Genomic DNA, 26,542 nt, shown 5'->3' on the forward strand with positions numbered 1-26,542 from the left:
GACTAGGTTCCTTTTTGAAATCCTGAAGAGCCACAGCCAGTGACAACCGCCATGAGTGTTGGGCTACAAGCCCTATCAGCCCTAGCCAGCATACCCCAATGGCCAGGGAAGATGGGGAATTGTATTCTGCAGAAACCTGGTGGGCCCCTGATTGGTGACTCCTGAGTTAAATGGACCCAAATGCAGGTATGTGGCCAAATATACACATCCTCAGCTTCACAGAACTATAAAAGCCCTGCAGGGCTATATTGCCAGTAGCTGCAGGCTCAGGTGTGCAGGGTACCTTCATGATAGTCACAGCCATGCAAGATTATCTGCTACTCTTCCAATAATTAGGGATGCATTGCAGATCTCCATGTGTTGCCTTAAAGATAGATTTGCTATTTTCTGTGCACACGCACAGGCAAATAATTTTTAGTGCTCCAGTATCTTCTCCCAGAGAGACCCAAGTAGTGTTTAACGTGAAGCTCTACTGTGTGGAGCGGAACTTGTACTCGCTGTTCTCTTGCAACTGAAGCACCGTGCATTTTCAGGGTTCCTAGATGCTTCGCTCTGGAGCGTATAGAACAACTCAGTGTTCTCCCTGCATGTCTTCCCCCGGAGTGGCCCTAGGAGCCCATTCTCAGGGGCTGACTTGCCTCCTGATGGGCTCCAGCCAGCACAAGAGAGTGAGGGGCTTCCTCCCAGTGGCTAAAAGGCTTCCCTTTCATGCTGATTGGGTGGCTCTAGGATGCTGGAGACAGGGGACCCTGCTGCAGAAATAGTAACAGGGCTTCAACTCCCCAAGTCCCCAAACCACTGCACCACTGTATATCACCAAACTCTTAAGAAATGGCCTTTCCCACCACACCCATATACATATACACCCCTGACATGCTACAGAATACTCCAAGCAACCTCTCCTCAAATGCACCAAGCAACTAGCATTCAGAAGTGTTTCTGCCTTTGGCTGTGGAGGCAGAGCATAGCCATCATAGCTAGCTGGTGACTGCTGACAGGCTTCTACCCCATGAATTTGCCCAGACCTCGTTAAAGCCATCCAAGTTGGTGGCCATCACTGTCTCCTGTGGAAGGGAGTTCCATAGGTCAGCTGTGCTCTGCATGAAGTACTACTTTCTTCTGCCTGTCCTGAATCTTCCAACATTCAGCTTCATTGGAGGTCCACGAGCTCCAGCATTATAAGAGAAAAACTCTATCCACTTTATCTATGCCAGGCATAATTAAATAAACTTCCATCCAGTCGCCTCTTGCTTGCCTTTTCTCTAAATGAAAATAAAAAAAAATCCCAAACGCTGCCATCTTCCTTCATGGGCTCTTCATGTCCCTTCCTGGGTTTATAAGCAAGATTCGGAGCAATGATCACACCCTTTTCTGTAGCCATCAAAATCCAGCTGAGGCAATGAGTATTTGAAACCGGAAAAAGATGGACAGACCCCCTTGCTGGAGATTGGGCAGCCGTCAGCTGCTTCCTGGTTTATATTTGGAGCTGAGATGTGGCTTGTGCCAAAGTTCCTTTTTTCCCCCCCTGCCTGTTTAGTCTGTGCAGGAGAGCACAAATCACAGCCCAATGTCATCACTATGGCAGGGTCTGGCTTTCATTAGGGCCCACGTGAGCCGCCTCAGCTGATGCCTTGGCCTCCTTACCCAAAATATGTGCTGTGGAGGACGCAGGAGCGCAGCAACACCTTTCCATTCTCTGCTTTGTGCAAGCAAATCAAGGTGAATGTTGTATAAACCGGTTGTATGCAGGAGCCTCCAAAGTGAGTGAGCAAAGTCTGTTTGGTTCCTGGTGGAGCATCGCCCCTGAAAAAAGCCAGCCACTGGGAGAGCATAAAAAGAGCTCTGTTGGATCAGGCCGATGACCCATCGAGTCCAGAATCCTGTTGTCACAGCGGCAAACCAAATGCCTGTGGGAAACTGGCAAGACCCAAGCTCAAGAATGCTCTCTCCTCCTGTGGCTTCCAGCAAGGTATTCAGGAGCATTCCTGCCTTCGGTCGTGGAGACAGAGCATAGCCAGAAGGAACTATCCATTCTGAGATTTGAAAGGTGCAGAGTGAGTGGGCCTGTGAAGATGCTAGCACAAGCCTCCGTTCAACCTTTGAGGAGCAGAGAGGCCCCGCATTGCTGGAGCGCTGGCCCTGCAGGGGGGAAAGCCTACAAGCAGAACAAGAGCATTATCCCAGTCCCCTTGTGGTTTGCAGCAACTGGTATTCAAAAGCATTACTGCCTCTGACTTTGGTGATCTTCATAAAAGGTAAAGGGACCCCTGACCATTAGGTCCAGTTGTGGTCGACTCTGGGGTTGCGACGCTCATCTCGCTTTATTGGCCGAGGGAGCCGGTGTACAGCTTCCGGGTCATGTGGCCAGCATGACTAAGCCACTTCTGGCGAACCAGAGCAGCGCACGGAAACGCCGTTTACCTTCCCACTGGAGCGGTACCTATTTATCTACTTGCACTTTGACGTGCTTTTGAACTGCTAGGTTGGCAGGAGCAGGGACCGAGCAATAGGAGCTCACCCCGTCGTGGGGATTCGAACCGCTGACCTGATCGGCAAGTCCTAGGCTCTGTGGTTTAACCCACAGCGCCACCCGCGTCCCTGGTGATCTTCATACCGGGGATTTAAATAAGACGCAGCACTGAGCACATTTTCTAAAATGCTTCTCCCATTTTGCTAGGCCAAACTGTCTCACCACCATCTCTCTGCCCCGGCCTGCCAAGAGCACCTCAACAAGGCCTGCAAGAGGCATCAGTGTTACTCTAGCGGTACCCCGCAAGCTCCTTGCCAAATTAAACATCTCTGGGCACCGCTGCGGTTCCCACAAGGAACCCAGCCCTTCCCAGAGACAGGCAGGCAGCCGAGAACTGCACGGAGGCTCTTGCCAGACGAATTAGGAAGACGCCTGGGACCTACATCTGGTAGCTATTGAGTGGGGTTGTGGGGAGAGGAGGGGGAGAGAGGAGTGCAATGAATTGTGGGAGACTCGATACAGCCGACAGCAGATTTCCCCAACCTGGTGCCCTTTGGTTGCTTGGGGGCATCAGCCTCAGGGGGCACTGGATTAGGGAAGAGTGGTCTACAAAGTGCAAAGGGAGTCAGAGGGGTGATCTGAGAGGTTTAAGAACATAAGAAGAGGCTGCTGGATCAAGCCAATGGCCCATTTAGTCCAGCATCCTGTTTTCACAGTGGACAACCACATGCCTGTGGAAAACCCCCAAGCAAGATTCAAGCGCAAGAGTGCTTTCCCCTCCTGTGATTTCCATCAGCTGGTATTCAGAAGCATTGCTGCCTCTGACCACAGAGACAGGACTCAGCTATACAGCTGCAAATAAAGCATTTTAAGTGTGTTTTAAGTGTGCCATATACAAATGTGACACTAGATGGTAACAGTGAGCTATGGCAAATTCAATGTTTTCCTCCCCCCCCCCAAAAAAAAACTTTTTTAAAAAAATTCACAGTGTTTTTAAGAATGTGTGTAGATTCCACCACAGTCATTGCGGCTAGTAGCCACTGAAAGCCCTCTTCACGAATGTGCAAATCCGATTTTAAAGCCATCCATGGAGAGAGTTCCTTGGTTAACTATGTGTTGCATGAAGGACTTTTTTTTTAATCTGTCCTGAATCTTCCAACATTCATTGGATGTCCACCACCTCTAGAGGGAGAGAAATGATAGCATGCATCATTTTATAAACTTCTACCATGTCAGCTCTTACCTTTTCAAAAGTTCCAAACGCCACAACCTTTCTTCATCCCCTTGATAATATGGGTTGCACTTTGTTAAACCTTTCCAACGCTACAATATCCTTTGGTGGGTAAGGAAAGGGAGAGGCTTTTCCCTGGAGTCAGGATGACTCCAAGAGGCAACACAAGTTGGAGGAAGGAGACTTTGATGGGCACCAGGGCAGCAGGAGAGCGTTAAAAAGGCACAGCCTGTGGTTGCCAGCAGTGGCCCAGGGGATGCCAAAGTAGACACATGGGCAAAGGTTACTCAACACTCAGTGGCCTGAGTGATAAATATAGGCTGGTAGGCCTCAAACCTGAACACAATAGGATGCAGTCCTAACCCCTTTTACCCAAGAGTAGACCCCACGGAATTCAATGGGACTTACTTCTGAGTAGAACTCTGCTCAAATACTCTCTCTGCTTGCCGTGATTATTTTTTTAAATGCTACTTCTTATGAGTACATGCTCAGAAATAATTCATTCCTGTATCCTCATGTCACAAAACCCTGCTATTCTGCTAAGGGGTGAGAACACTCTGCTCGTGTCCAGAGACACTTAGCCATTATGTACTTATTCTGCATACGCAAAAGGAAGAGAAATTGTTCAGTTTTGGTTTTAGGGGCGACAGCATTCTGCCCATGCTCAAAAGTACATCGTGCTTATTTTGCTTTTGGGGTGGGGTGGTGTCAAGGCATTCAGGCCGTGCTCAGAAGCATCCAGTCCTTATTCTGCCCAGGCAAAAGGGAGAAAAAACACATCGGGTTGTGTTGGGGGGCGGGTAGGAAGTAGAAGGGTGCTGTGTCCATGCTCAAAAGCACTTACCCCTCATTCTAAAAGCCAGAGAAAATCCTTCAGGGTCTGCTGGGGGGGGGGGGTTAGAAGGGCGCTTTGTCTATGCTCAGAAGCACCCAACCCTCATTCTGCACACCCAAAGGCCAGAGAAAACACTTAAGGTTCGGATGGGGGGGTAGAAGGGCGCTCTGCCCATGCTCAGAGGCACCTAGCCCTCATTCTGCACACCTAAAAGCTTGAGAAAACGCTTAAAGGTTCTGCTTGGGGGGGGGGGGTTAGAAGGGTGCTCTGCCCATGCTCAAAAACACCCAGCCCTCATTCTGCACTTCTAAAAGTCAGAGAAAACCCTTCAGGGTCTGCTTGGGGGAAGGGGGGTTAGAAGGGCGCTTTGTCCATGCTCAGAAGCACCCAGCCCTCATTCTGCAGACCCAAAAGCCAGAGAAAACACTTAAGGTTCTGCTGGGGGGGGGGGTAGGATAAGAAGGGCGCTCTGCCCAAGCTCAAAAGCACCCAGCCCTCATTCTGTACACCCAAAAGCGAAGCACTTCAGGGCAGGTTCTGCTTCGGCGGAGGAGAGAGGGACAGCCCTCTGCCCACGCCCAGAGGCACCGTGGGCGGGCACGGCAAGAAGCGCCAGGCTTTTAAGGGCAGGCCCCTCTCGGAGGGAGCGCGCGCGAGGGGAAGGCGCTCGGGGAGGCGGAGTCTGGCGCTTGGGCCTAGCCGCCTCCCTCAGCCATGGCGCGCTTCGGCGCGGGCTTCGCCTACGACGACGACGGGGAAAGCCTGGCCGCCGGAGCCGGAACAGCAGGAGCCGGAGCCGGGGGACTGGGAGGCTTCGGCGGGGGCGACCGGCTGGCCCGTCAGCAGGAGCGCCACTACCAGCTCCTCTCCGAGCTGCAGGCCCTCGTCAAGGACCTGCCCAGGTGCGGGGAGAAGCAGCGGAGGCCGCCCCGCCTAGGACCCTCGCCGGCTGGGCAGCGCGCAGGGAAGGGCCCGGGCCGGACAGGGGGACGGCTTTTCTTCCTTGGATCCCCACACCTGAGGGGCTTGAAGAAGGAAAAGCCCCCCAATAAAAAAGGGGGAAGGGAAAGGGGGCAGGATGCTGCTGGAGGATATTGCATCCTATTATTATTATTATTATTATTATTATTATTTGTATTATCTTCGTCTACCTGTCTGCAGAAACGGGACTGGAGGCAGCCCACGATTTCAATATTTAAAAAACAACCACCACTGAACTGTGAATTATTATTACTATTTACTTTCAGATATAATAATTTTTATCAGTTTTCCATTACAATCCAATAATAGCCTCCTTATAACAATACCAATTTATAATACCGTTAAATACCAATCGATCAAATAGTGAATGGTATAATGTAGATAAGGTGGGCCCCCGCATGCTAGAATGGATGGTTTGATGGTTTTCTTTAATTCTGCGTTCCAAAATCTTACTAATTTCAATTACATTCCGTTCATAGTTTATTATTACTTATTTCGCTGCTCTGGTATGCATCTCCGCCCTTCCGCAGAAACTGCTGGAGGCATCTCGCAATTTTAATGCAAAACTGCAGGTGGTAATAATAATGATGATGGCAGTGTACTGTGTTTCTGCCTTCAGAAATGGCACTCGAGGCAGCTCACAATGTTAATCTGGAAAACCGCAAAGCAGCAGACAGTGGTAGTAACAGTAGTAATAATAATAATTAATTGCGATGGTTGGTGTCTCGCCTTTCTGCAGAAACCCCCCTTGAGGCAGCTTACCATTTTCGTTTTAAAACCACAAAGTGGCAAGTTGGTGGTGGTGGTGTTTCCACCTTGCTGCAGAAACTGTGCAAGGCAATTCGCTGCTTTAATACAAAACCAGCAAATTGTAATTATTAGTGTAGTGTAGTGGTTAGAGTATCAAAATAGGACACGGGAGACCAAATCCCTGCACAACCATCAAACTCATTGGGGTGACGTAGGACCAGTAACCAACCTCACAGGGTTGTTGTGGGGATTAACTGGGGAGGAAGCCATCTTGAGCTCCTTAGGGGAAAGATGAGGTGTAAATGCTTAATATGCATTTATTATGCATATTTAAATAATAATAATCAAATAGTAAATAATTCTGTTGCAGTGTTTTGTGTCTCCACCTTTCTGCAGAAATGATACTCAAGGCAGCTCACAATTCTAACATAAAAGCACAAAACTGTTAATTGTTATTATTACTACTGCTATTACAGATATTAGCTGCTCGCTACGTAAAAACGACTCGAAGCAACTTATAACTGAAGTCAGTTCTGCAGAAAAAGGCCCAGCAAAATCATCATAAGGCCATCAGAGGATGCATTCAGGATTTAACGGGTTTATCATTTATTTCTATATTATAAAAATATTAATTGTGGCAGATTTGTTGTTAAAAAGTTCGTGGCTGCTGCAGCAACACCCCTATGGGGAAAGGTGGTGATATTTGATGCTTTTTTGTTTAGGCAGGGGAAGCAAATAAGGCAAAGGATAGGCGAAGGTGGATAAATTTATGCATGGGGTGGAGAAATAATTTTTTTCTCCTTTTCTCGTGCCATTAGAGAACCTAAAAACTCAAAAGCCTCAAATATTGCATAGGGGAGCAAAAAAATTTCTGATGTTTCCGCTGGAGCTGTTTATGCTGCTGAAAAGGCAAGTTGCTTTCAGTTTCTAAATTGAAAAGAGACAAGAAACCTTTACCTCCTCTTTAGCATATTTTCATCATAATCTCAGGGACTACCTAAAAGAGCATGCTGGCTATGAAAATAGTTATGAACTATTGTTGAGGCAGGCTGGTCCATCTGGAGATTAGGGACGGGTGGTGCTGTGGTCTAAACCACTGAGCCTCTTGGGCTTGCAGATCAGAAGGGCGGCAGTTCGAATCCCCGCAACAGATTAGTTCCCGTTGCTCTGTCCCAGCTCCTGCCAACCTAGCAGTTTGAAAGCACACCAGTGCAAGTAGATAAATAGGTACCGCTACGGCAGGAAGCTAAACGGCATTTCCATGTGCTCTGGCTTCCATTACAGTGTCCTGTTGTGTCAGAAGCAGTTTAGTCATGCTGGCCATCAGACCTGGAAAGCTGTCTGTGGACAAATGCCGGCTCCCTCGGCCTGAAAGCGAGATGAGCGCCACAACCCCATAGTCAAGTTTGATTGGACTTAACCATCCAGGGGTCCTTTAACCTTTACCATCTTGAAAAATGGGGGGCTTTGCCGCAGTGCCCCCACCAACCTTGGTCTGCCCTCAGCCAGCCACAATTGGCCAGCCTTCTTACTTAACAACCAGCCCCGCCTCCTTCATTAACGGTTGAATCTGCCTTTCATTGGCTCTGGCGCCACCTACTGTTGGGCTCCCTGCTTTCTGCCCTACCAGTCCCAGTGGGCACAAGCCACCCTTGTGTTGAGGCATCTCTACCCCTAAACCAGAGTCAACAGACGTGATGGGAGTTGGAGCTCAGCGGCCTCTGGAGGACCACAAATTTCCCACCCTGACACCAACTTCTGAGTGGCACAGGGGTGCCCGATGTTCCCTTGACTCTGTGCTGTGCTTTCTTGGCAGTTCTTCCCAGCAGAGGCTGTCATATACCATCCTCAGTGACCTGGCCATGGCGCTCATTGATGGGACGGTCTTTGAGATCGTCCAGGGCCTGCTCGACATCCAGCACCTGATGGAAAGAAACCTCTACAACCAGCGGCTCAAGCTCCACAACGAGCACCGAGGTAAGACGGGCTCGATCCCTTGTAGGAATTGGCCAGGCCTTCATCAAACAGCCTCTCTCAGTCGCCAGTCAGGGGTGGTTAAAATACAGGAAGCGATTTTCTCCTCATCCTCTGAATGAGTGAGACAAGGGCTGTCTTCCAGCTGATGAGTACAGGATCAGGAAGTGGTTGGTGACTGTTCCAAATTATTGTGCACGACCAGAGAGAGGCACGTATGTTCTCCCACACGACACACTTTGCAGAAGAGAAAAATGGAGCAGTTGGGGATGTTGTTCATATTTGGCAGAGTTCCCGGGGCGGGGGGGAGCGGACTGGTCTTTAGGAGCTTGGAGCAGAGCCTTTCCGCACCCCCCACAATACTAAAACATAATGTTTTGCTGCTTGTTCCTTCCACAGTTCTCAAGCAGGAGATGCTGTATAAGCACAAAGAAGCCCAGCAAGGCTGCAAGCCTCACAACTTGCCTCTTCTCAAAGCAGCTCAGCAGAGGGAGCTGGAGGTAAGGCCTTCATGTTCTTGAGAGAGCAGTCTCCCTATTTGAAGGTTGCCTCTCGTGCTTGTGCAGTGATTAGCTAGCGGCTGCTTTGGGGCATTACCCTCCCTCTGTAGTACACAGCTTGGCTCGTTGGCAAGGGAAGCCCATTGTGACCACAATGGCAGGCAGTCCTTCACTGCGAGCTGTGTTGAACTGGCTGGTGTTTCCCCCTCTCGTTCGATTCTGAGATGTCTCTCTTTCTCAGCCGGGTTTTCTGCACTTTACACCCCACCCCCATTTCCACCTTTAACTCAGGCCCTGGAGCAGCGGATTCATGATGAGCAGCAGATGATGGACGAGAAGATTGTCCTGGAACTGGATCAGAAAGTTGTTGACCAGCAGAACACGCTGGAGAAAGCTGGCGTCTCTGGCTTTTATATCACGACAAACCCGCAGGTCTGTGTGTAGAATGGGGTGGGTTTTTCCACAGATGCTGCCCTATACCTGTGTAATCCAAGGATATAGCTGCCTTGCAAAATAAATCCATGGTCTACATGTTTATGTTAGTTGTTTGAGCCCTCAAAGTAGGGGGTGGGACACCTTCCTGGTTGTCTAGAGATGATTCCACAAGCGACTAGCCAAGCAGCTACGTAAGAGAGAGACTGCATTAAGGCTTGGTGCATTTTGGCTGCTTCCCAACCCAACGGATAACTTCATATTGCACCCTAATATTGACCGTTTGGGGGTGGGTGGAAGAAAAGGACTCTTTGTGGTGTAAAAAAACAACAACCAATTGCTTTCTGTTTACAGGAGCTGACTCTCCAGATGAATCTGCTGGAGCTGATCCGAAAACTGCAGCAAAAGGAATCACAATCTAGAAAGCCTTTCTCTTGAGCAAAGGACAGAAGGGCACAATAACTGCTTTTCCCCCCTCTCCCTCTTTTCTAGCCACAATCCTCTGTGGGAGTAGTGCTGAACGAGATTACTCAGTGTTTTTATATAGATACATAAAGGCTGGCACAGCCAGTTCCCTTGCCAGACCTCAGAAGAAAAGAGGCTCAGTAGGGTGGGGGAGGAGAGTTGCCCCCTTTTTTCAGTGTGGGGTGGAAGCAGGGTTGCTGCTGTCTTAACAGCCAAGGAAGCCCCAAAGTTCGGTTTGACTTGTGTTTGTTTGTTTGTTTATTATCTATCTTGTTTTTAAAAAATATATATATATGCACACACGACACACACATATAGCTGTTGTGGATTTTCCGTATATCTCAAGGTTGATGTTTTGCAGTGGTGACCAAGGAATTCTGAGCTTGAAAGAAGGCAGTAAGCAGCATTAGTTTAGGGGTTTGGGGGTGATGACGGGGTGGGGATACTGGACCTGTGGTTCAGAGTGCTTACCAGGGGGTTAATAGTCTGGCTCTGGGAAGGCCGTCAAGTGTCCACTCCCTCAGCAAGGCTACCTCTCTTTATTGCAACAGTGGATTTTTGTTTTTGAGATTCTTGAAGACAATGGGTTGGTGTGTCCACCCTGAAGGGGGCTGTTTATGCTGCCAATCAAGGTCAGCTTTGCAGGATAATTTCTCAATGTTTGATTGGGCACCGCTAGAGCAGGGTTTCTTTGACCATCTCGCCAGGGAAGACATTCTACAAATTGGGAACCACCACTGAGAAGGCCCTGTCAGTACCAGTCAGGAAGCACCAACAGCTGGGCCTCCCCTGCTGGTCATCAATTGGAGATGGCTGATATTGAGGAAAATGCTTTTTGTCTTTGACTGGAGGGGTGTTGTATCTTAAATGGAGAAATCAGCTCAGCCAAGTCGCTTCTGCTATTAGTTTGGGAGTTTTCAAGACCTCTATTGAGAATTACAGATATTATAAAGATTTCCGTAGTAAACATTTTGTAAGCCAAAGCTCAGGATGGAAATAACAATAATAATAATTTATTTTTTATACCCTGCCCATCTGGCTGGGTTTCCCCAGCCACTCTGGGCGGCTCCCAACAGAATATTAAAAACACAGTGAAACGTCGAACATTAGAAACTTCCCTAAACAGGGCTGCCTTCAGATGTCTTCTAAAAGTCAGATAGTTGTTTATTTCCTTGACATCTGATGGGAGGGCGTTCCACAGGGCAGGCACCACTACTAAGAAGACCCTCTGCCTGGTCTAGTGCCAGGGAATGTTTGGTGAATCGTAGTCGTGCTTTATCTACAGTTTTGGTTCTGTACCACTTAAGAGAATTATTTGGCTAAGCAAATCGATAAATAGAAGAATTGTTTCCTTTATGCCAGAGTAGGTAACAGAACGTCTCATCCAGTTTTTTGGGTTCCTCTGGAGAGCTCAAAGGTGGGATGTGAAGAAGATCTCCCTGTTTGCAGCCTACATTGTGAGGTAGACTGCCTTTGAATGTGGGGGCACCATTTAACTGAAGACTAATATACATTGATAGATCCACTTCCATGAAATTGTCTAATTTGGGAGGGGGATTACACAGACAAAAGGAAAATATTCCCTAGCCAACAATCAATAGGCATATATAAATGATTTTAAAATAAACATCAAATTGTAGAGCCCACACCAATGCAAAGTTTATTCAGCCACTCCTCATACTATCTCCAAATAGGTCTTAATCCAGTATACAAATTCAAGTTGTACATTTGCTTCCAAACACTAAATTCACAAGAGAGCAAACCACGTAGCACTGATCAGCTAAAAAGCATCAGTTTGCCAAGCATGTTCTGACCTTTGCCAGCCTGTTGCCCTCCAGACATTTTGGACTCCAACTCCCATGTGATGGCGGTGGCAGTCACCCAAATATCGAGGAGACCAGGTTGGTTGTCAAAGGCTACCCTAAAAGCTGCTTTAAAAGCCATCTTGCCACCTCAGGGGGAAAGGCAATCTACCATTCCACCTCCCAAACATTGGTGGGGATGACTTTAGGGAAAAGGAAGGCTGAGCCTCTGGGCTTACCTGAACACAGCAGGGCTTACTCTTGAGTAGCCATACTGGAGTCAATTTGGCCAGGGCATGTTTAAAGAAATCCATTCACCTCACACACTTCCCATAGGCAGTCTTAACCCTTGGTTACCGGATGTCCCTGGATTTACAAATCAGTCCCCATACAAAATCCATTGATGTTGAAAAGTGTCCCCGGAATTACTGAAAAAAATCTGGTAACCTTAATCATAGGTTAAGGCCTAGTGAATTCAATGGGGCTTACTCCCCAGGCAGTGAGCTCAGGATTATAACCAAGAAGGCCGTTTCAAAAGCACAGCGTCTGGCTTCCTCACCTCTTCCCACGCCATTCCCCAGGGGAGCGGGCGAGAGAAAGCTGCACCGGTTGGATTTCTGCCACTTTCTCTGCAAACAAGAATCCCCGGGCAAAGTGGCAACCGCAGGTAGGGAGTTTGTCCTTGGTTTGGGGGCTGGAGTGGGATGGGCACCCTTTGCAGAGAGCCCCGCCCTGAAGGATCTCCGCCCCCCCTTTGCAGAGCACCCCCCCTTCCCCAATACCTGGGCTGCTTCAGAGCATCTCCCCCCCCCCCACCTCCTTCCTTTTGAGTCCCATCCGGGCTCGCCTGGGCAGCTGGTGCCGGTGGCGGCGGGAGGGGGGGCGGATTAAAAGCAACTCCCTCCCTCCTCTCCTGGAGAACAAATAAGGCCGTGACGCAGCGGCGCCGCTGCCGCCGAGCAGGAAAGGCCTTCGCCGGGTGCAGGGAGCGGAGCAGGTGAGCAGCAACCGGGGGGTGGACGACGACCCGGGACGGCTCTGCAGGGCGATCCCCATCGGGAAGGGTCCCACCTGCTGCCCGGCCGGCGCCAGGTGCGCCTGCATCCGCCAGCCTGGCAGGTGAGGAGGAGCAGAGGCAGCAGGAGGCCCGGGACTGGGCGGAGGCTCCCGTAGGGCAGCGCCATCGGCCCGCGTCCGCCTCCGGGAGCCTAACCTCCAGCACCTGCCTCAGGGTGTCTAACCGCGAGCAGCTGTCCCGGGTGCCTTTTTTGGGATCGGCTGAGCATCCGCACAGGTGTTTCCACTAACCCAGGCGGTGCTCTGCCTTCGGGAGAGCGGGGAGCTGTCCAGGGTGGGGCAAGTGCTGAGCCGAGGCGGCCTCCTCCTCCTGTCTTTAATATTTGGGGGACGGGGACAGGTATTTTGTCCCAAGGGCAAAAAAATGGAAATATTGTGGTTCAAATTGGATGGGGGGGTTGTCTTCAATGGGGAAAATAACACTGGGCCAGAGCCCCAGATTTGCATGCAGATGGATGCAGGTTCAATTCCCAGGTAAAGATGGTGGAGAATCTACCTGAAACTTTGGAGGGCTGCTGCCAACCAGTGCATGGAATACTGAGCTGGATGGACCAACGGTCTGACTCGGTCTAAGGCTTCCTGTGTGACTTCGCTTGTGTTTAATTTCAACATCAGTCTTCTTAGCCGCTTGCTTTCCTTCCTCCTCCCATACTCACAGTTGGTTACCCAAAACGCCCATCTCTGCCACTGACTTCCACCGCCAGCGGAGACGTTTCTGTCCACCGCCCTGAAATTGTGATCCAAAACAAGCCCCCATTTTCTGGGAGGTGTGGCAAAAGCGGTGCATCGGAGCATGTGCAGAGTTCCGCTCCTGTCCTGTCAGCTTGAAGAGCTGACACCCCTTTGCGCACCGGGGGTCAAAGGCAGCGGTTTCTGGGGAAGGAAGGCATAAACCCGAGGCAGCTCTGAGCTCCAGCACCTCTCCCCGCCCCTGTTTAAAAAGGGAGCACTGCTCACCAGTTCATTAAGGCAAAAGGGGGGCACTGACCCACAGACCTCAGCCTGCTCTCTCACCTGCCTGCCTTCTTAGTGCCATCCAGTCCAAGGAGTGGCAGCACCTCCTGTCAGCTCCTTCCTCCTTAGTCTTTCCTGTTGCCTTTGTAGAACCTAGCAGGGAGAAAGGGGGGAAGAAAACTAGCCTGAGTTGGCTCTGTCTGTCACTGGCTCTGGCGCCCCCTACTGTTGGGTTCCCTGCCTTCCGCCCTACCAATCCCAGTGGGCACCAGTTGTCACTTGTCCAATTTGGGGCAAGGGGGAAGGGGGGAGAGGGACCATTTTAGATCTACGGTCAAACTAGATGTGACATAGATTGTGCCCTGCATGTCAGAGGGGTCCCTTGGGGATATGTAAAACGCACACACACACACACCCTTGACTCAGGGCTAGACTCTTTTGCCATCAAGGCCTTCGACATATTTTCCCAGAGGGTTTTTTGTTTTTGTTTTTGTGAACATATGCCTAAGTGTGGGGATTTGAGGCAGGGGGCGACCTTTTCAGTGGGGAGGAGGGAATTCACAGTTTGCAGAATACATGGAATATGGAAAAAAAGAGATATTCAATATTCATCTGTAAAAAGAGTCAATTTTAAGAGCATTTTAACGTGTATAAATATACACGTAGATACACATAATTTATAATCCAAGAAATATGCTTGCTTCTCCTGATAAATAAACACATGTAGTCTAATAGGTGGGCAGGTGGCAACACTTCCTCAGTTGCGGGGGGTTGGACTTGATGACAATTGCGGGTCCCTTCCAACTCTATTTCTGTGATTCCCTAAATGACACCCCCAAGCACATAATTCCCTCATGCCTGCTTTAAAAAAAAAAATTCTTTCAACATTTTTAACATATGCAGTCAAAACACAATTTTGTATTTTCTCTTTTTCTTGTCGACCTCCCACCCCTTTTCCATGGAGTTGTTTTTTCTCCCCTTCTTCTACACCCAGTCTTCTTCATGCCTGCTTTGTTGACATCCCTGCAGCCCCACCCACCCAAGCTGCTATTATTGTTGAGATAGGAATAGATGCTAGGAGAGGATATATTTATAAGGTATTATCCTTCCTTCCTTCACATGTGCGATTTCAGCAGAGTGCCGCCCCTTTGTAGCTTGAACGGAAGCTTAGATAGTCTAGTTTGAGCTTTTCAGTTTAAGTAATCCAGAGTGCTTTAAGGCAGAGTGGACTCTCCTGGTATTTCCTCCTCCCCACATCCCTCAAACAATAATCACACAAACAGTTTCGTAAAATGTAAAATATAACATTTACTTACTCAGAGGAGTAACAGATTCAGGAGGCTTAAAATGGTAATTCAGTTACAAAGGCATACCTAAGTTGAGCTCAAAATGTGGTTTGAGCTTGGAGCTCAGACTAAGCAGATGCTCTCACATTGCTGACACAGTGGGATAAGGTGGAAAGAGATGGAAAAGAGGACATACCCATGCAGGTAAAGGTAAATGTACCCCTGACCATTAGGTCCAGTCGTGGACGACTCTGGGGTTGCGACGCTCATCTCGCTCTGTAAGCCAAGGGAGCTGGTGTTTGTCCGCAGACAGTTTCTGGGTCATGTGGCCAGCATGACTAAGCCACTTCTGCAAAACCAGAGCAGCGCACGGAAACGCCGTTTACCTTCCCGCCGGAGCGGTACCTATTTATCTACTTGCACTTTGACGTGCTTTCGAACTGCTAGGTTGGCAGGAGCAGGGACTGAGCAACAGGAGCTCACCCCATCGCGGGGATTCAAACCGCTGACCTTCTGATCAGCAAGCACTAGGCTCTGTGGTTTAGACCACAGTGCCACCCGCATCGAATATATAGAAATGCCCACCCCCTGTCAGGGCACTGTGGAAGTGTCTCTTGCAGAGTTCTTTCCAGCAAACTTACAGAAAAGCACTGTCAGCTTCAGCTCCTATCATGTGCCTATCTAGCAAAACATGAATGGTTGGTTTGACTTCATTTGAAACATCACACAATAATTGCTGAGGATTCTTCCCTTGGGAAAGAGTTTTCTTTCTTCAGGCAAACTGGTCCCCAGTTACCAAGGGGCAGTCTCCAATCTTCTGGCCCCAATCCCAGGTCAACAGCTTTCTTTGGATTGACGACCTTGCCTTTTGTGTCAGTCTTTCTAAAAAAAACAAAACAGTGTTAAGTGTGTACGGTTGTGTCCGTGCTATTCTGCAAGCTTCACGGGAATATAGGAAGCAGTCTTCTACTGAGTCAGAACCGTGGGCCCACCTAGCTTGGCAATGCCTGCACGGACTGGCAGCAGCTTTAGGGAAGTTTCTCTCCCAGCCCTACCCGGAGATGCCATGGGCGACTGAACTTCCATGCACAGCAGATGCGTTATATTCATTATAGCCTTTTAAATACATTTGCTGCCCCTCATCTATGAATGGAGAATTCTTCCATTTTGGACCACAGTACGTGGAGAGTTGTAACCTTCCTGTTTATGCTCAGATGCACAGAAGCGCCGGACAGAAATTCAATCCAATGCTGTTCCCTTGAAAGGAAGAAAAAAAAATATCCAGGAACAAAAATGGAGGCAGTAAAGGGTTAATATCCACCGCCCATGCACTTTCTGCAATTGACATTTGAAGAAGTACAAAAAATGAGTGTTCTTTATTGTTTGGAGAATTGCTCTGCTGTTTACACAGTGGCCTTGGCTTCTCATGTACTTGCTTATATTGCTATCCCTTTTTACTGGGTTCTGTCTGTGATCTGTCTTTTCGTTCTTTATGCTGAGTCAGGCCATTGGTCCATCTAGCGCAGTGTTTCTTACTCTGACTGGCAGCTGCTCTCCGGGGTTTCAGTCAGGGAACGTTCCAGGTTTTACCTGCAGATGCTGCCATTAGGGATTGCTGCCACCTGGGGCCTTCTGCTTGCAAGACAGAGGTTCTGTCACCAAGCTATGGGCCTTCAACCTCGTCCTCTAGGATTTAAGTGTCTTGGAGGGGGGGTGTGAGAGACAGATGCATCCTCATATCAAAACACCAAGCCGTGAGTGGAAAGGCTTCCAAGGCTGTGTGCATTCCTAAAAACTGCTAATAGTTCCTTTAAAAAATAAAGTTGAACAGCCAGTGCAAGACAGGTTGTTACAGAGCAGGTAAAGAGAAAAGGGAAAAAAGTATTCCACAGTACAGTGGTAAGGTAAAGGTAAAGGGACCCCTGACCATTAGGTCCAGTCATGACTGACTCTGGGGTTGCGGCGCTCATCTCACTTTATTGGCTGAGGGAGCCGGCGTAGTACAGCTTCCAGGTCATGTGGCCAGCATGACTAAGCCGCTTCTGGCGAACCAGAGCAGCGTACGGAAACGCCGTTTACCTTCCCGCCGGAGCGGTACCTATTTATCTACTTGCACCTTGACGTGCTTTCGAACTGCTAGGTGGGCAGGAGCAGGGACCGAGCAACGGGAGCTCACCCCGTCGCGGGGATTCGAACCGCCAACCTTCTGATCAGCAAGTCCTAGGCTCTGTGGTTTAACCCATAGTGTCACCCACACAGTACAGTGGTATCTCAGGTTATATACGCTTCAGGTTACATACGCATCAGGTTACAGACTCCACTAACCCAGAAATAGTACCTCGGGTTAAGAACTTTGCTTTAGGATGAGAACAGAAATCGTGCTCTGGCGGTGCAGCGGCAGCAGGAGGCCCCATTAGCTAAAGTGGTGCTTCAGGTTAAGAACAGTTTCAGGTTAAGAACGGACCTCCGGAACGAATTAAGTACTTAACCCGAGGCACCACTGTACAGAATTTAGGGCAGCACACAAGTATAAGTGTGCAGTGGCAGAGGGTCTCTTGTGCTTTTGTTCCTGCATGCTGAAGGCAAGCTATGATAGTGAAAATGAGTTTCTACACTGAAATCCTATGTGTGCTGGGCTCCCTCTCCAATCTCCCCCTTCCCCCAGGGCCTCGCACAACCAGCTTGGAAGGAAAACTTTCCGCACAGGAACACTCTAGCCCATCAAACAGGATATTTTAAAAAGCCAAACCTGTTTTGCAGGAACTTAGGCACAGTGCCCTTGGTTTGCTTCTATTCAACTTCCAACCTCCAGCCCCAATCTCTGCCCCAGCTGGCTTCTACAGCTGGTCAAAGCCCTGATGAGCACCTCTGATTACACAACCCTTTCCTTCCTCACTTTTGCCCAGGAGTCGGAGACGCTTCTGCCTTCCCCCCGAACCTTCAAGCGGAGGAAACGGACCTCCGTCCTTCGCGGCAAGATGGTGACCCGCCTCCCTCGCTCGGCGGACCTGGCCCGCTTCTGCCAGAAGCTCAACCGGGTCAAGACCCTGGAGGACGACATGATGGAGACGTCCTTCAACCGCTGCCTCACCACCGTCGACTTGGCGCTCCTTGGCATCGGTGCCATGGTGGGCTCCGGCCTCTACGTCCTCACGGGCACAGTGGCCAAGGAGACGGCTGGGCCGGCCATCGTCGTGTCCTTCATCATCGCTGGCATTGCCTCGCTGCTGGCTGCCCTCTGCTATGCTGAGTTTGGCGCTCACGTGCCCAAGACAGGCTCGGCCTACATGTTCACCTATGTCTCCGTAGGTGAGATCTGGGCCTTCCTGATTGGGTGGAACGTCATCCTGGAGTACATGATAGGTGGAGCGGCTGTGGCAAGGGCCTGGAGTGGCTATCTGGATGCTATCTTTGACCACCGGATCAAGAACTTCACAGAGACTCATGTGGGCAGCTGGCACATCCCCTTCTTGGCCCATTACCCAGACTTCTTGGCCTTTGGCATCCTCCTTGTGGCCACGGCCTTCATCTCCTTCGGCGCCCGCGTCTCCTCCTGGCTCAACCACGTCTTCTCTGCCATCAGCATGGGGGTCATCCTTTTCATCCTCATCATGGGCTTCGTCCTGGCCCGGCCTCAAAACTGGGGGGCTGCCGAAGGGGGGTTCGCTCCGTACGGCGTCTCGGGGATCATGGCCGGCTCGGCCACCTGCTTTTACGCCTTTGTGGGCTTTGATGTCATCGCCACCTGCAGCGAGGAGGCCCGCAACCCACAGAGGGCCATCCCAAGAGCCATTGCTATCTCGCTGAGCCTCGCCACGGGAGCCTACATCCTGGTTTCCATGGTGCTGACGCTCATGGTGCCCTGGCACTCTTTGAATCCCGACTCGGCGCTGGCCGACGCCTTTTACCAGAGGGGCTATTCCTGGGCTGGCTTCATCGTGGCTGCCGGGTCCATCTGCGGTGAGTCAGAGCTGCATTTCCAGCATGTGGGCTCTTTCTAAACCAGGGATGAAGGAGCTTTCTTTCAGCCTGAGGGCGGCATTCCCTCGTGTGTGACTTTCCGGGGGCCGCACACCACCGGTGGGCAGGGCCGGAGGCAAAAGTGGGTGGAGGAATGGACAGAACTCTCCACGCTAGCAAAAAGGCTTTGATGCCGTTTTGGAAGACATTCCAGCCAGATAAAAGCACTTAAGAAGTGCAGGGCTGGTGGGGGCTTTGGCCTGGGAGACGGCAGAATCATGCCACACATACAGAATCATACCCCATTAAATGCACATGGCTTCCCCCCAAAGCATTCTGGGAGCTCTCATTTGTTAAGGGGGCTGAGAATTGTTAGGAGAACCCCTCTTCTTCTTTGGCGATCACTCGTAGCCGAGTAAGATTGTCTTCCATGAACACAGTCTTAGCAGTGAGTCCATAAGTGACTGTGGAGGCCAGTTCTGGATTCACACTTCCTTCCACAGTGGGGATATAGATTTCCGGGCGGGAGTTGATCATGGTGAGGGTTTGCCAAGCGTGCCTTCCTCTTAGCACATTTCTCCCTTTGGTCCTGAGTTCAAGTGTCTTCAAACTCCAAGACACCTTTGGTAAAGACCGTTCTCCAATTGGAGCGCTCGCAGGCAAGTGTTTCCCAATTGTCGGTGTTTATACTACCTTTTTAAAGATTTGCCTTGAGAGAGTCTTTGAATCTATTTTGCTGACCACCAGCATTACGCTTTCCATTTTTTAAGTTCCATTTTTAACAGCCACAACAACCGTGTGGGGTAAGTTAAGCTGTAAGAGGTCAAAACTAGTACTCTGAATTGGGCCCGGAAAGTAATTGGTAGCCAGTGTAGTCGGAGCAGAATAGGTGTAATATGTTCAAACCATCTTGCCCCAATGAGCAACCTGGCACTGAATTCTGCACCAGCTGAAGTTTCCGAACCGTCTTCAGAGGCAGCCCTACATATAACGCATTGCAGTAATCTAACCTTGAGGTTACCAGAGTATAGACAACAGTAGTTAGGCTAGCCATGTCCAGATAGGGGTGTAGCTGGGCTACCAGCCAAAGCTGATGGAAGGCCACTGGGCCACTAAGGCCATCTGAGCCTCGAGCGACAGCAGATAATAATAATAGTTGTTGTTGTTGTCTTGGCTCACTGGGTGACATAACGTGATGGCTGCTGTGACCTATGGATGCCTTTTGCCTTTATGGGTCTAAGGTGCTAGCCGGCTACATTAAGGGATGGGGTGGGTCCTCTGTTTTGACTTCCCTACTCCATCCCTCTAGGGCCAGGGCCTTGCAGAGCTAGGCAGCGGCCCGGGCCAGGTAGATAATGTGCCCCCCCCTTTGTTTTACCCTGGGGATAACTGAAGTCTTATAAATAAGTAAGTATATAAATAATTTTCACAAAAGTTATGCTGACAAATAATTTTATTTCAAGGCTTGAACCATATCTGCATATAAAGACAAAATGGAAAATATAGATATACAATAGTGCTTTTTAAAAATACATAGGGGAAAGGATTATTTTAAGTGAATATGCTGACCGAGGCCCCCTTTGGAATTGGAGGCCCGGGCCAAGTGGCCCATATGACCCCCCCCCCCCCCGGTCTGGGCCTGCCCAGGGCTGTCCTGCTCCTCCAGCAAGCTTTAACAGGGACTGCCTGCCTTGTGGGTGGCATCTCTCTGGCTCACCTGCCCTTTCCCTTTCTTCTCACTCTCTCTAGCCATGAACACCGTTCTCCTCAGCAACCTCTTCTCTCTCCCTCGCATCGTTTACGCCATGGCAGAGGACGGGCTCTTCTTCAAGGTCTTCTCGCGTGTCCACCCTCGGACGCAGGTCCCCGTGGTGGCCATTGTGGTCTTTGGTGTCCTCATGTCTCTCCTGGCCCTCAGCCTGGACCTGGAGGCTTTGGTCCAGTTCCTGTCCATTGGCACCCTCTTGGCGTACACCTTTGTGGCTGCCAGCGTGATCATTCTGCGCTTCCAGCGGGTCAAGACGGAGGAAGCTTCCAGCGCATCCGCCAGGAGTGAGGCTTCTGCCCCGGCGTCCACCGAGAGCATTGGTGCCACAGAACCCAAGGAATACGAGTCTTTCTCAGATAAGCTTCACCTGGTGGGCAAGGAGAAGTCAAAAAGCAGGCGAGAAGGGGGGCAGATGAAGGCCTTTTTTGAACCCTACCTAGGCTTCCTGGCTGACTTTGACCCCGGCGAAGTGGTCACAGTGGCCGTGATTATCCTTATGGTGTCAGCAATCTGCTTATCCTCCATCCTGGTATTTGGGCAGAACCAGCTCCACCTCCCCACTTGGAGCTACGCCTTGCTGGTCCTCCTCTTCAGCCTGGCCTTTGTGTTCAGCGTGGTCCTCATCAGCGTTCATCAGCAACAGCAAAGCACCCAGACATTCCAGGTAGAGATGGGGGCGAGATTTGACACCGTTTGCATTTATTATTATTATTATTAATTGTATACTGCCCTATACCCGTAGATCTCAGGGCTGTTCACAACACAAAGCTGCAATATGCGGAGCACAAAATACATAATAAAAATAATCAAAACGATTAACAGTGCTAATGTATACACACTAATGAACAATACCCTCCCTAACAAAAGCCCCTAGACAATACTCCAGCCCACATGTACAAAAATCTAAATTAACATGTAACATTCAACAATGATTTAAAACAACCCCACCCTCCAAATAAAACAGTATTGTCCATATTCCCAGAGCCGGCACACGGAGCCGGCCTTGCCCAGCAAGCAAAGCAGAGAGCTTAAAGACTCTTGGGATGCCAGGTATCTCCAAGTGGGTATGGTGCAAAAAAAGAGCTTTTAAGCTGCTTGCCTTGCTTAGGTTTAACTTGCTCCGTCTTAATTACCATATTTTTCGCTCTATAGGACGCACCTTTTCCCCTCCAAAAATTAAGGGGAAATGTGTGTGCATCCTATGGAGCAAATGCAGGCTCCTTGGCTTCAGCGATAGCAACGTGAAGCCTCCGAAGCGCAGAGGGAGCGCTCCCTCCGCGCTCCGGAGGCTTCGTGCTGCTTTTGCTGAAGCCTGGAGAGTGAGAGGCGTCGGTGCACACCGCTGCATTCTGGAGGCTTCAGGTTCCTTTCGCTGAAGCCAGGAGAGTCTTGCTCTCCCGGCTTCAGCAAAAGGAACCTGAAGCCTGAGAAGCGCAGCGGGAACTTGCGCTGTGCTCAGAAGTCTTCAGGGATAGCCGCGCGCAGCCCCTCCAGCAGGGAGAGGCTGCACGCGGCTATGGCTTCTTTAGCCCCGCGCAGCCTCTCCCAGCTGGAGGGGTTGCGCAGCTAAAGAGGAAGCTGAAACAGTGAGCGGGATCCATCCCGCTCGCTGTCTTGGCTTGTGCCATAGCCGTGCGCAACCCCTCCGGCAGGGAGAGGTTGCGCACAGCCTGTACGCTGCTCTTTGGGGCTGGGGGGGAAATAAGATTTTTTTCTTGATTTCCCCCTCTAAAAACTAGGTGCGCCCTATGGTCTGGTGCGCCCTATGGAGCGAAAAATACGGTAGCTGGCCTCCAGTTGCATACGGTTGAAATCGCACTAGTTAAATGTACGGGAGATACGATTGTATTGTACACCAACCGAAACACAGCTTGCTGTCAAAATTCACACGTTTTTGAATTTTGCAATGCTAGTTCTCCAGACAGGAATAATAATTATAATTATAATCATCATCATCATCATCATCATCATTGATAACATCAATAATTAAATTTATACCCTGTCCTTTCTCTGAAAAGAGCCCCAGGGAAGTGATCAGTTACACAGATTAAAAACAAGAACAAAGTATAAAAATTCTAAAACAGTTAAAATGTTCTAAAGACAAGGGCAATTTAAAACATCTAATAGTAGTTAAAAACATTCTTCCCTTCCAAAAATCTTAGGATTGCCAGGAACAGTATTCTTCAGCCCCCAACAGCTGGATAAACAGGAATGTTTTCAAATTCCTTTTCATCCTACCTCGGGTACCAGCAAACCATGATACCACTGGCTACCGGTTATCAATGGACATTCAGAGAACAAGAGGTGCAAAGAGTCTTAAGAGAAGGTTAACCCACCCATGTAAGGGATGGCATTTTTCCCACCCCGTGTTTTTTCAATCAGCCCTGCTGGAAAAGACCACTAAGTGCATCCTCCCGTTTTCCTGCTCTCAATTCCCTGGGTCTTCTTTTTCTTCAGCTCCCTCTGGTGCCACTGACTCCAGCACTGAGCATTTTCATCAATGTCTACCTCATGCTGAAACTCAACTACATGACCTGGATCCGGTTCTCTGTGTGGCTGCTCGTGGGTGAGTTTGGGGATCGGGTGCACACAGACACACCCAGGAGCGAGGAGAAAAATCGGGAGAAGTAATGTGGAAGGAAACTTGCCTAAAAAATTAATATAATTACAGTGGTACCTCGGGTTAAGTACTTAATTCGTCCTGGAGGTCCGTATTTAACTGAAACTGTTCTTAACCTGAAGCACCACTTTAGCTAATGGGGCCTCCTGCTGCTGCCGCGCCGTTGGAGCACGATTTCTGTTCTCATCCTGAAGCAAAGTTCTTAACCTGAAGCACTATTTCTGGGTTAGCGGAGTCTGTAACTTGAAGCGTATGTAACCTGAAGCATATGTAACCCGAGGTACCACTGTACTGTAATCAGGGGTGCCAACTGTTGGGATACTGCCAGGGAAACGGGGGCATCAGGCAGGCCCCCAGCTGGCTCCAGCCACCTGCCGGCAGCCGGACGATCACCAGTCTCCCTTGGAATGGCATCAACAGGGACACAAGCCTCGTGCACGCTCTATCAGCAGAGTGTGTAAATCTTCTCACAGCAGAAGAGGCGGACAGAGCCATGTGTAAGCAGTATATTACAGCAGGAACAAAGGAAAAAACATGTCTGCTTCCCTTCGTCTCCAGCAAAACAGCAGCAATACAAAAGGTATATACAAACGGAAGTTCCCAGCAAGCGCTGGAAGTAAACAGGCATGTGACACACAATAGTCATGCCTGTTCCCTTTTAAGGTGGAACGGAACTATATCCTAACACCAACTTGAATAAAATATTGGGGGGCAGGTAAGCCCTACACCACATAATTAATCACATGACATGGCGCACACACACCATTTGAATGGAATGCCCATCAACTTTGGGAACCCCGACCCTTTCATTGGAAATTTGTGGGGCTGCCCCCCTCTACTTGGCTCCCCTGTAATTAAAGAGGATAGCAGACAAAAATCCATTCCATTGGGGGAAATGGCTTTGAGAAGAAATTCACACCAAAATGCTGATGAATGTTCATGAGGACTTAAAAAATAAATAAATTGCAGACAACTATGGGAAGGTGGGGAACTACTGAACTTAAGGCTGGGAAAAGGAGAAACCAGATTTAACAGATTTGCCCACCCTTAATGTCTAAAGCAGTCTTCCCCAACCTGGGGCTCTCCAGACAGTTTGGACTGCAATTCTCATCACCCTCAGTCAGCAGTTGTCTCATGCTACGGCTAATGGGAGTTGTAGTAATTAACAAAAACAATAATCCACACACACAGTTTAAAAGGCCATAGATTGTTTAATTAGCCAGAGGCCTAGGAGAAGAGGAATGTTTTTGCATGGCGCCTAAAAATATGTAATGAAGGCGCCAGATGAGCCTCCCTGGGGAGAACATTCCACAAATGGGGAGCCACCACAGAAAAGGCCTGTTCTCGTGTTGCAACCCTCCGGACCTCTTGCAGAAGGAGCACATGAAGAAGGGCCTCAGATGATGATCACAGGGTCCGGGTTGGTTCATCTGGAGATAGGCGGTCCTTGACATATGTATAATGGCAGGTGGAGCTGGATCTAAGCATTGCAACTGGGGGTTAGCCAAAGCGGTGCCCTTCAGATGTTATTTGAATCAGCATTTATTAAATTTGTTAGACGCCTTTCTCCCTACAGAAATACAAAGTGCAAAAAGTCAAAAACGAAACTGTAGAATAACAATTTCTCTGCAAAGTATTGAAAATTACACAACCTCACAAGGAAATCAACACCAGCAAGATAATCATTAACTGAGAAAAAATAGGAAATTAGTAACATATAAAGCAGCCCATCAAGGGACGCGGGTGGCGCTGTGGGTTAAACCACAGAGCCTAGGACTTGCCGATCAGAAGATCGGTGGTTCAAATCCCCATGACGGGGTGAGCTCCTGTTGCTTGGTCCCTGCTCCAGCCAACCTAGCAGTTCAAAGTGCAAGTAGATAAATAGGTACCACTCTGGCGGGAAGGTAAACGGTGTTTCTGTGCGCTGCTCTGGTTCGCCAGAAGCGGCTTAGTCATGCTGGCCACATGACCAGGAAGCTGTACACCGGCTCCTTTAGCCAATAAAGCGAGGTGAGCGCCACAACCCCAGAGTCGGCCACGACTGGACCTAATAGTCAGGGGTCCCTTTACCTTAAAGCAGCCCATCGTATTTCACCAAAAGCCTGCAAGTAGAAAAAGCAGAGTCTGTCCTTTTCCCATCTGCCAGGAAACAAGAGGGGCCAATGAGAGTCTGTGCCAGCTGGCTGGGGCTGGAGTTGTAATCCAAACCACCCGGGGAGGGCACCAGGTTGGGGAATGTTGGTCTTAGATGCATGCCACTATTCTGGGCTCTGCTGTTGGGTTTGGGGGGTTAAGGCTGCTGATCTGTCTCTCTGTGCGTTCATCTCCAGGTTTGCTGGTTTATTTTGGTTACGGCATCTGGCACAGCAAAGAGAACCTACGGGAGCCCACGGCACACTCAGTCTGTGCCCGCTACGTGGTTTTCCCAAGCGGCAGCCTGGAAGAGACAGTCCAGGCTGTGCAGCCCAGCACTCAGCCCTCTCAGGGATTGGAGGAAATGGCAGGCGAGGAAGAAGCCAAGAGGTGATGCGGAGAGGCCTAACTTGGAGGAGACCCTTCCCTTTGACCACCACCCCCAGCCCACCCACCACTCTCCAGTGTTTTGGCAGAAAGGAGCCCTCGTCTGACTCAGCCAGGAAGACTCTGGGAGTGCTACTGAGCAGAGATCCACTGCTTCTGCTTTCCTGCTTGGTCTGTATTTCTGCTCTGGAAAGCTGGACCCATCTTGCCATTGAAAACTGCCCAGTCTATCCTGCCCTCCAGCTTGGAACCGAGAGCTGATCTGCAGACAGTCCGTCTCAACCCGCAGCGGACGGGGGGCGGGCTATCTTTGTACTATTCCATTATCTACGTGTTTTCCCCCTTTTCTTTCCTCCAGGCTGCTGCCCTGGCTGCCTGCAACCTTCATTCCAGGTGTCCAATTTAGATTATTTTGGGGTGGCTCCTGTTTGATGGGTTCGTACAAAAGGGCAAGATGGGAGGGGCATCTTGTGCCAGCTTCAGGGGTCGGTTCTCATTCCCAGACCGTTAGACGAGACTGTGTTGGCTCTGCTTTGACGGAAAGCTGTCTCTTGCCTGCCACAAAATACACTAGAGTAAATGGTATCTCTGCGTGGAACGAGGCAGAAGGCATTTTCGCACTGTGAGTGCGTCTGTCTCTCAATGATGCCTGGTGGATTGTGTATGCCAGAAAGCATGGACCACAACTGTCATCATCCCCAGCCAGCACAGCCTGATGGTGATGATGATTGATTGATTGATTGACAACCTGCCCTTCACCCTAAGGTCCCAGGGTGGTTTACGGCATTAAAACACAACATTAAAAGCAATTTCAAACAACTTGCAACCATAACTATAAGTTGGGTCCTAAAAATATACACCTCACGTCAAAAGCCAGAGTAAAGAGGTGCATCTTCAGGATCCTCTAAAAGCTGCAC

General features: G+C 49.7%; 2 protein-coding genes across 3 annotated transcripts; both read left to right on the plus strand.

Annotated features, from left to right (window-relative positions):
* The first annotated feature begins 5,134 nt into the window (after nt 1-5,134).
* Nucleotides 5,135-9,949, plus strand: DGCR6 (DiGeorge syndrome critical region gene 6). Its single transcript, XM_080986494.1, has 5 exons — nt 5,135-5,438; nt 8,084-8,244; nt 8,641-8,741; nt 9,033-9,173; nt 9,528-9,949. The coding sequence occupies exons 1-5, from the start codon at nt 5,251-5,253 to the stop codon at nt 9,609-9,611; spliced, it is 675 nt and encodes a 224-aa protein (XP_080842620.1). The 5' UTR covers nt 5,135-5,250; the 3' UTR covers nt 9,612-9,949.
* A 2,079-nt stretch (nt 9,950-12,028) lies between these two features.
* SLC7A4 (solute carrier family 7 member 4) lies at nt 12,029-26,227 on the plus strand (the record flags this gene model as incomplete). Of its 2 annotated transcripts, XM_080986289.1 has the most annotated exons (5): nt 12,029-12,107; nt 17,664-18,717; nt 20,467-21,149; nt 22,943-23,051; nt 25,436-26,227. In XM_080986289.1, 4 exons carry the CDS (start codon nt 17,736-17,738, stop codon nt 25,630-25,632), a joined length of 1,971 nt encoding a protein of 656 aa, XP_080842415.1. In that variant the 3' UTR covers nt 25,633-26,227. The 2 variants fall into 2 exon arrangements, with proteins under 2 accessions (XP_080842415.1, XP_080842414.1); XM_080986288.1 differs by lacking the exon at nt 12,029-12,107 and having other exon boundaries at nt 17,616-18,717.
* Nucleotides 26,228-26,542: the final 315 nt, after the last annotated feature.

The sequence above is a fragment of the Podarcis pityusensis genome (assembly GCF_964106645.2).
Source record: "Podarcis pityusensis genome assembly, chromosome: 16".
NCBI lineage: Eukaryota > Metazoa > Chordata > Lepidosauria > Squamata > Lacertidae > Podarcis > Podarcis pityusensis.

What these genes read in the sequence shown, in the direction of transcription:
- DGCR6 (XM_080986494.1), top strand. Translation starts at nt 5,251, where the DNA reads ATGGCGCGCTTCGGCGCGGGCTTCGCCTACGACGACGACGGGGAAAGC. An exon ending in GCTCCACAACGAGCACCGAG is followed by an intron (nt 8,245 to 8,640) that starts GTAAGACGGGCT and finishes TTCCTTCCACAG; the next exon opens with TTCTCAAGCAGGAGATGCTG. An exon ending in ATATCACGACAAACCCGCAG is followed by an intron (nt 9,174 to 9,527) that starts GTCTGTGTGTAG and finishes TTCTGTTTACAG; the next exon opens with GAGCTGACTCTCCAGATGAA.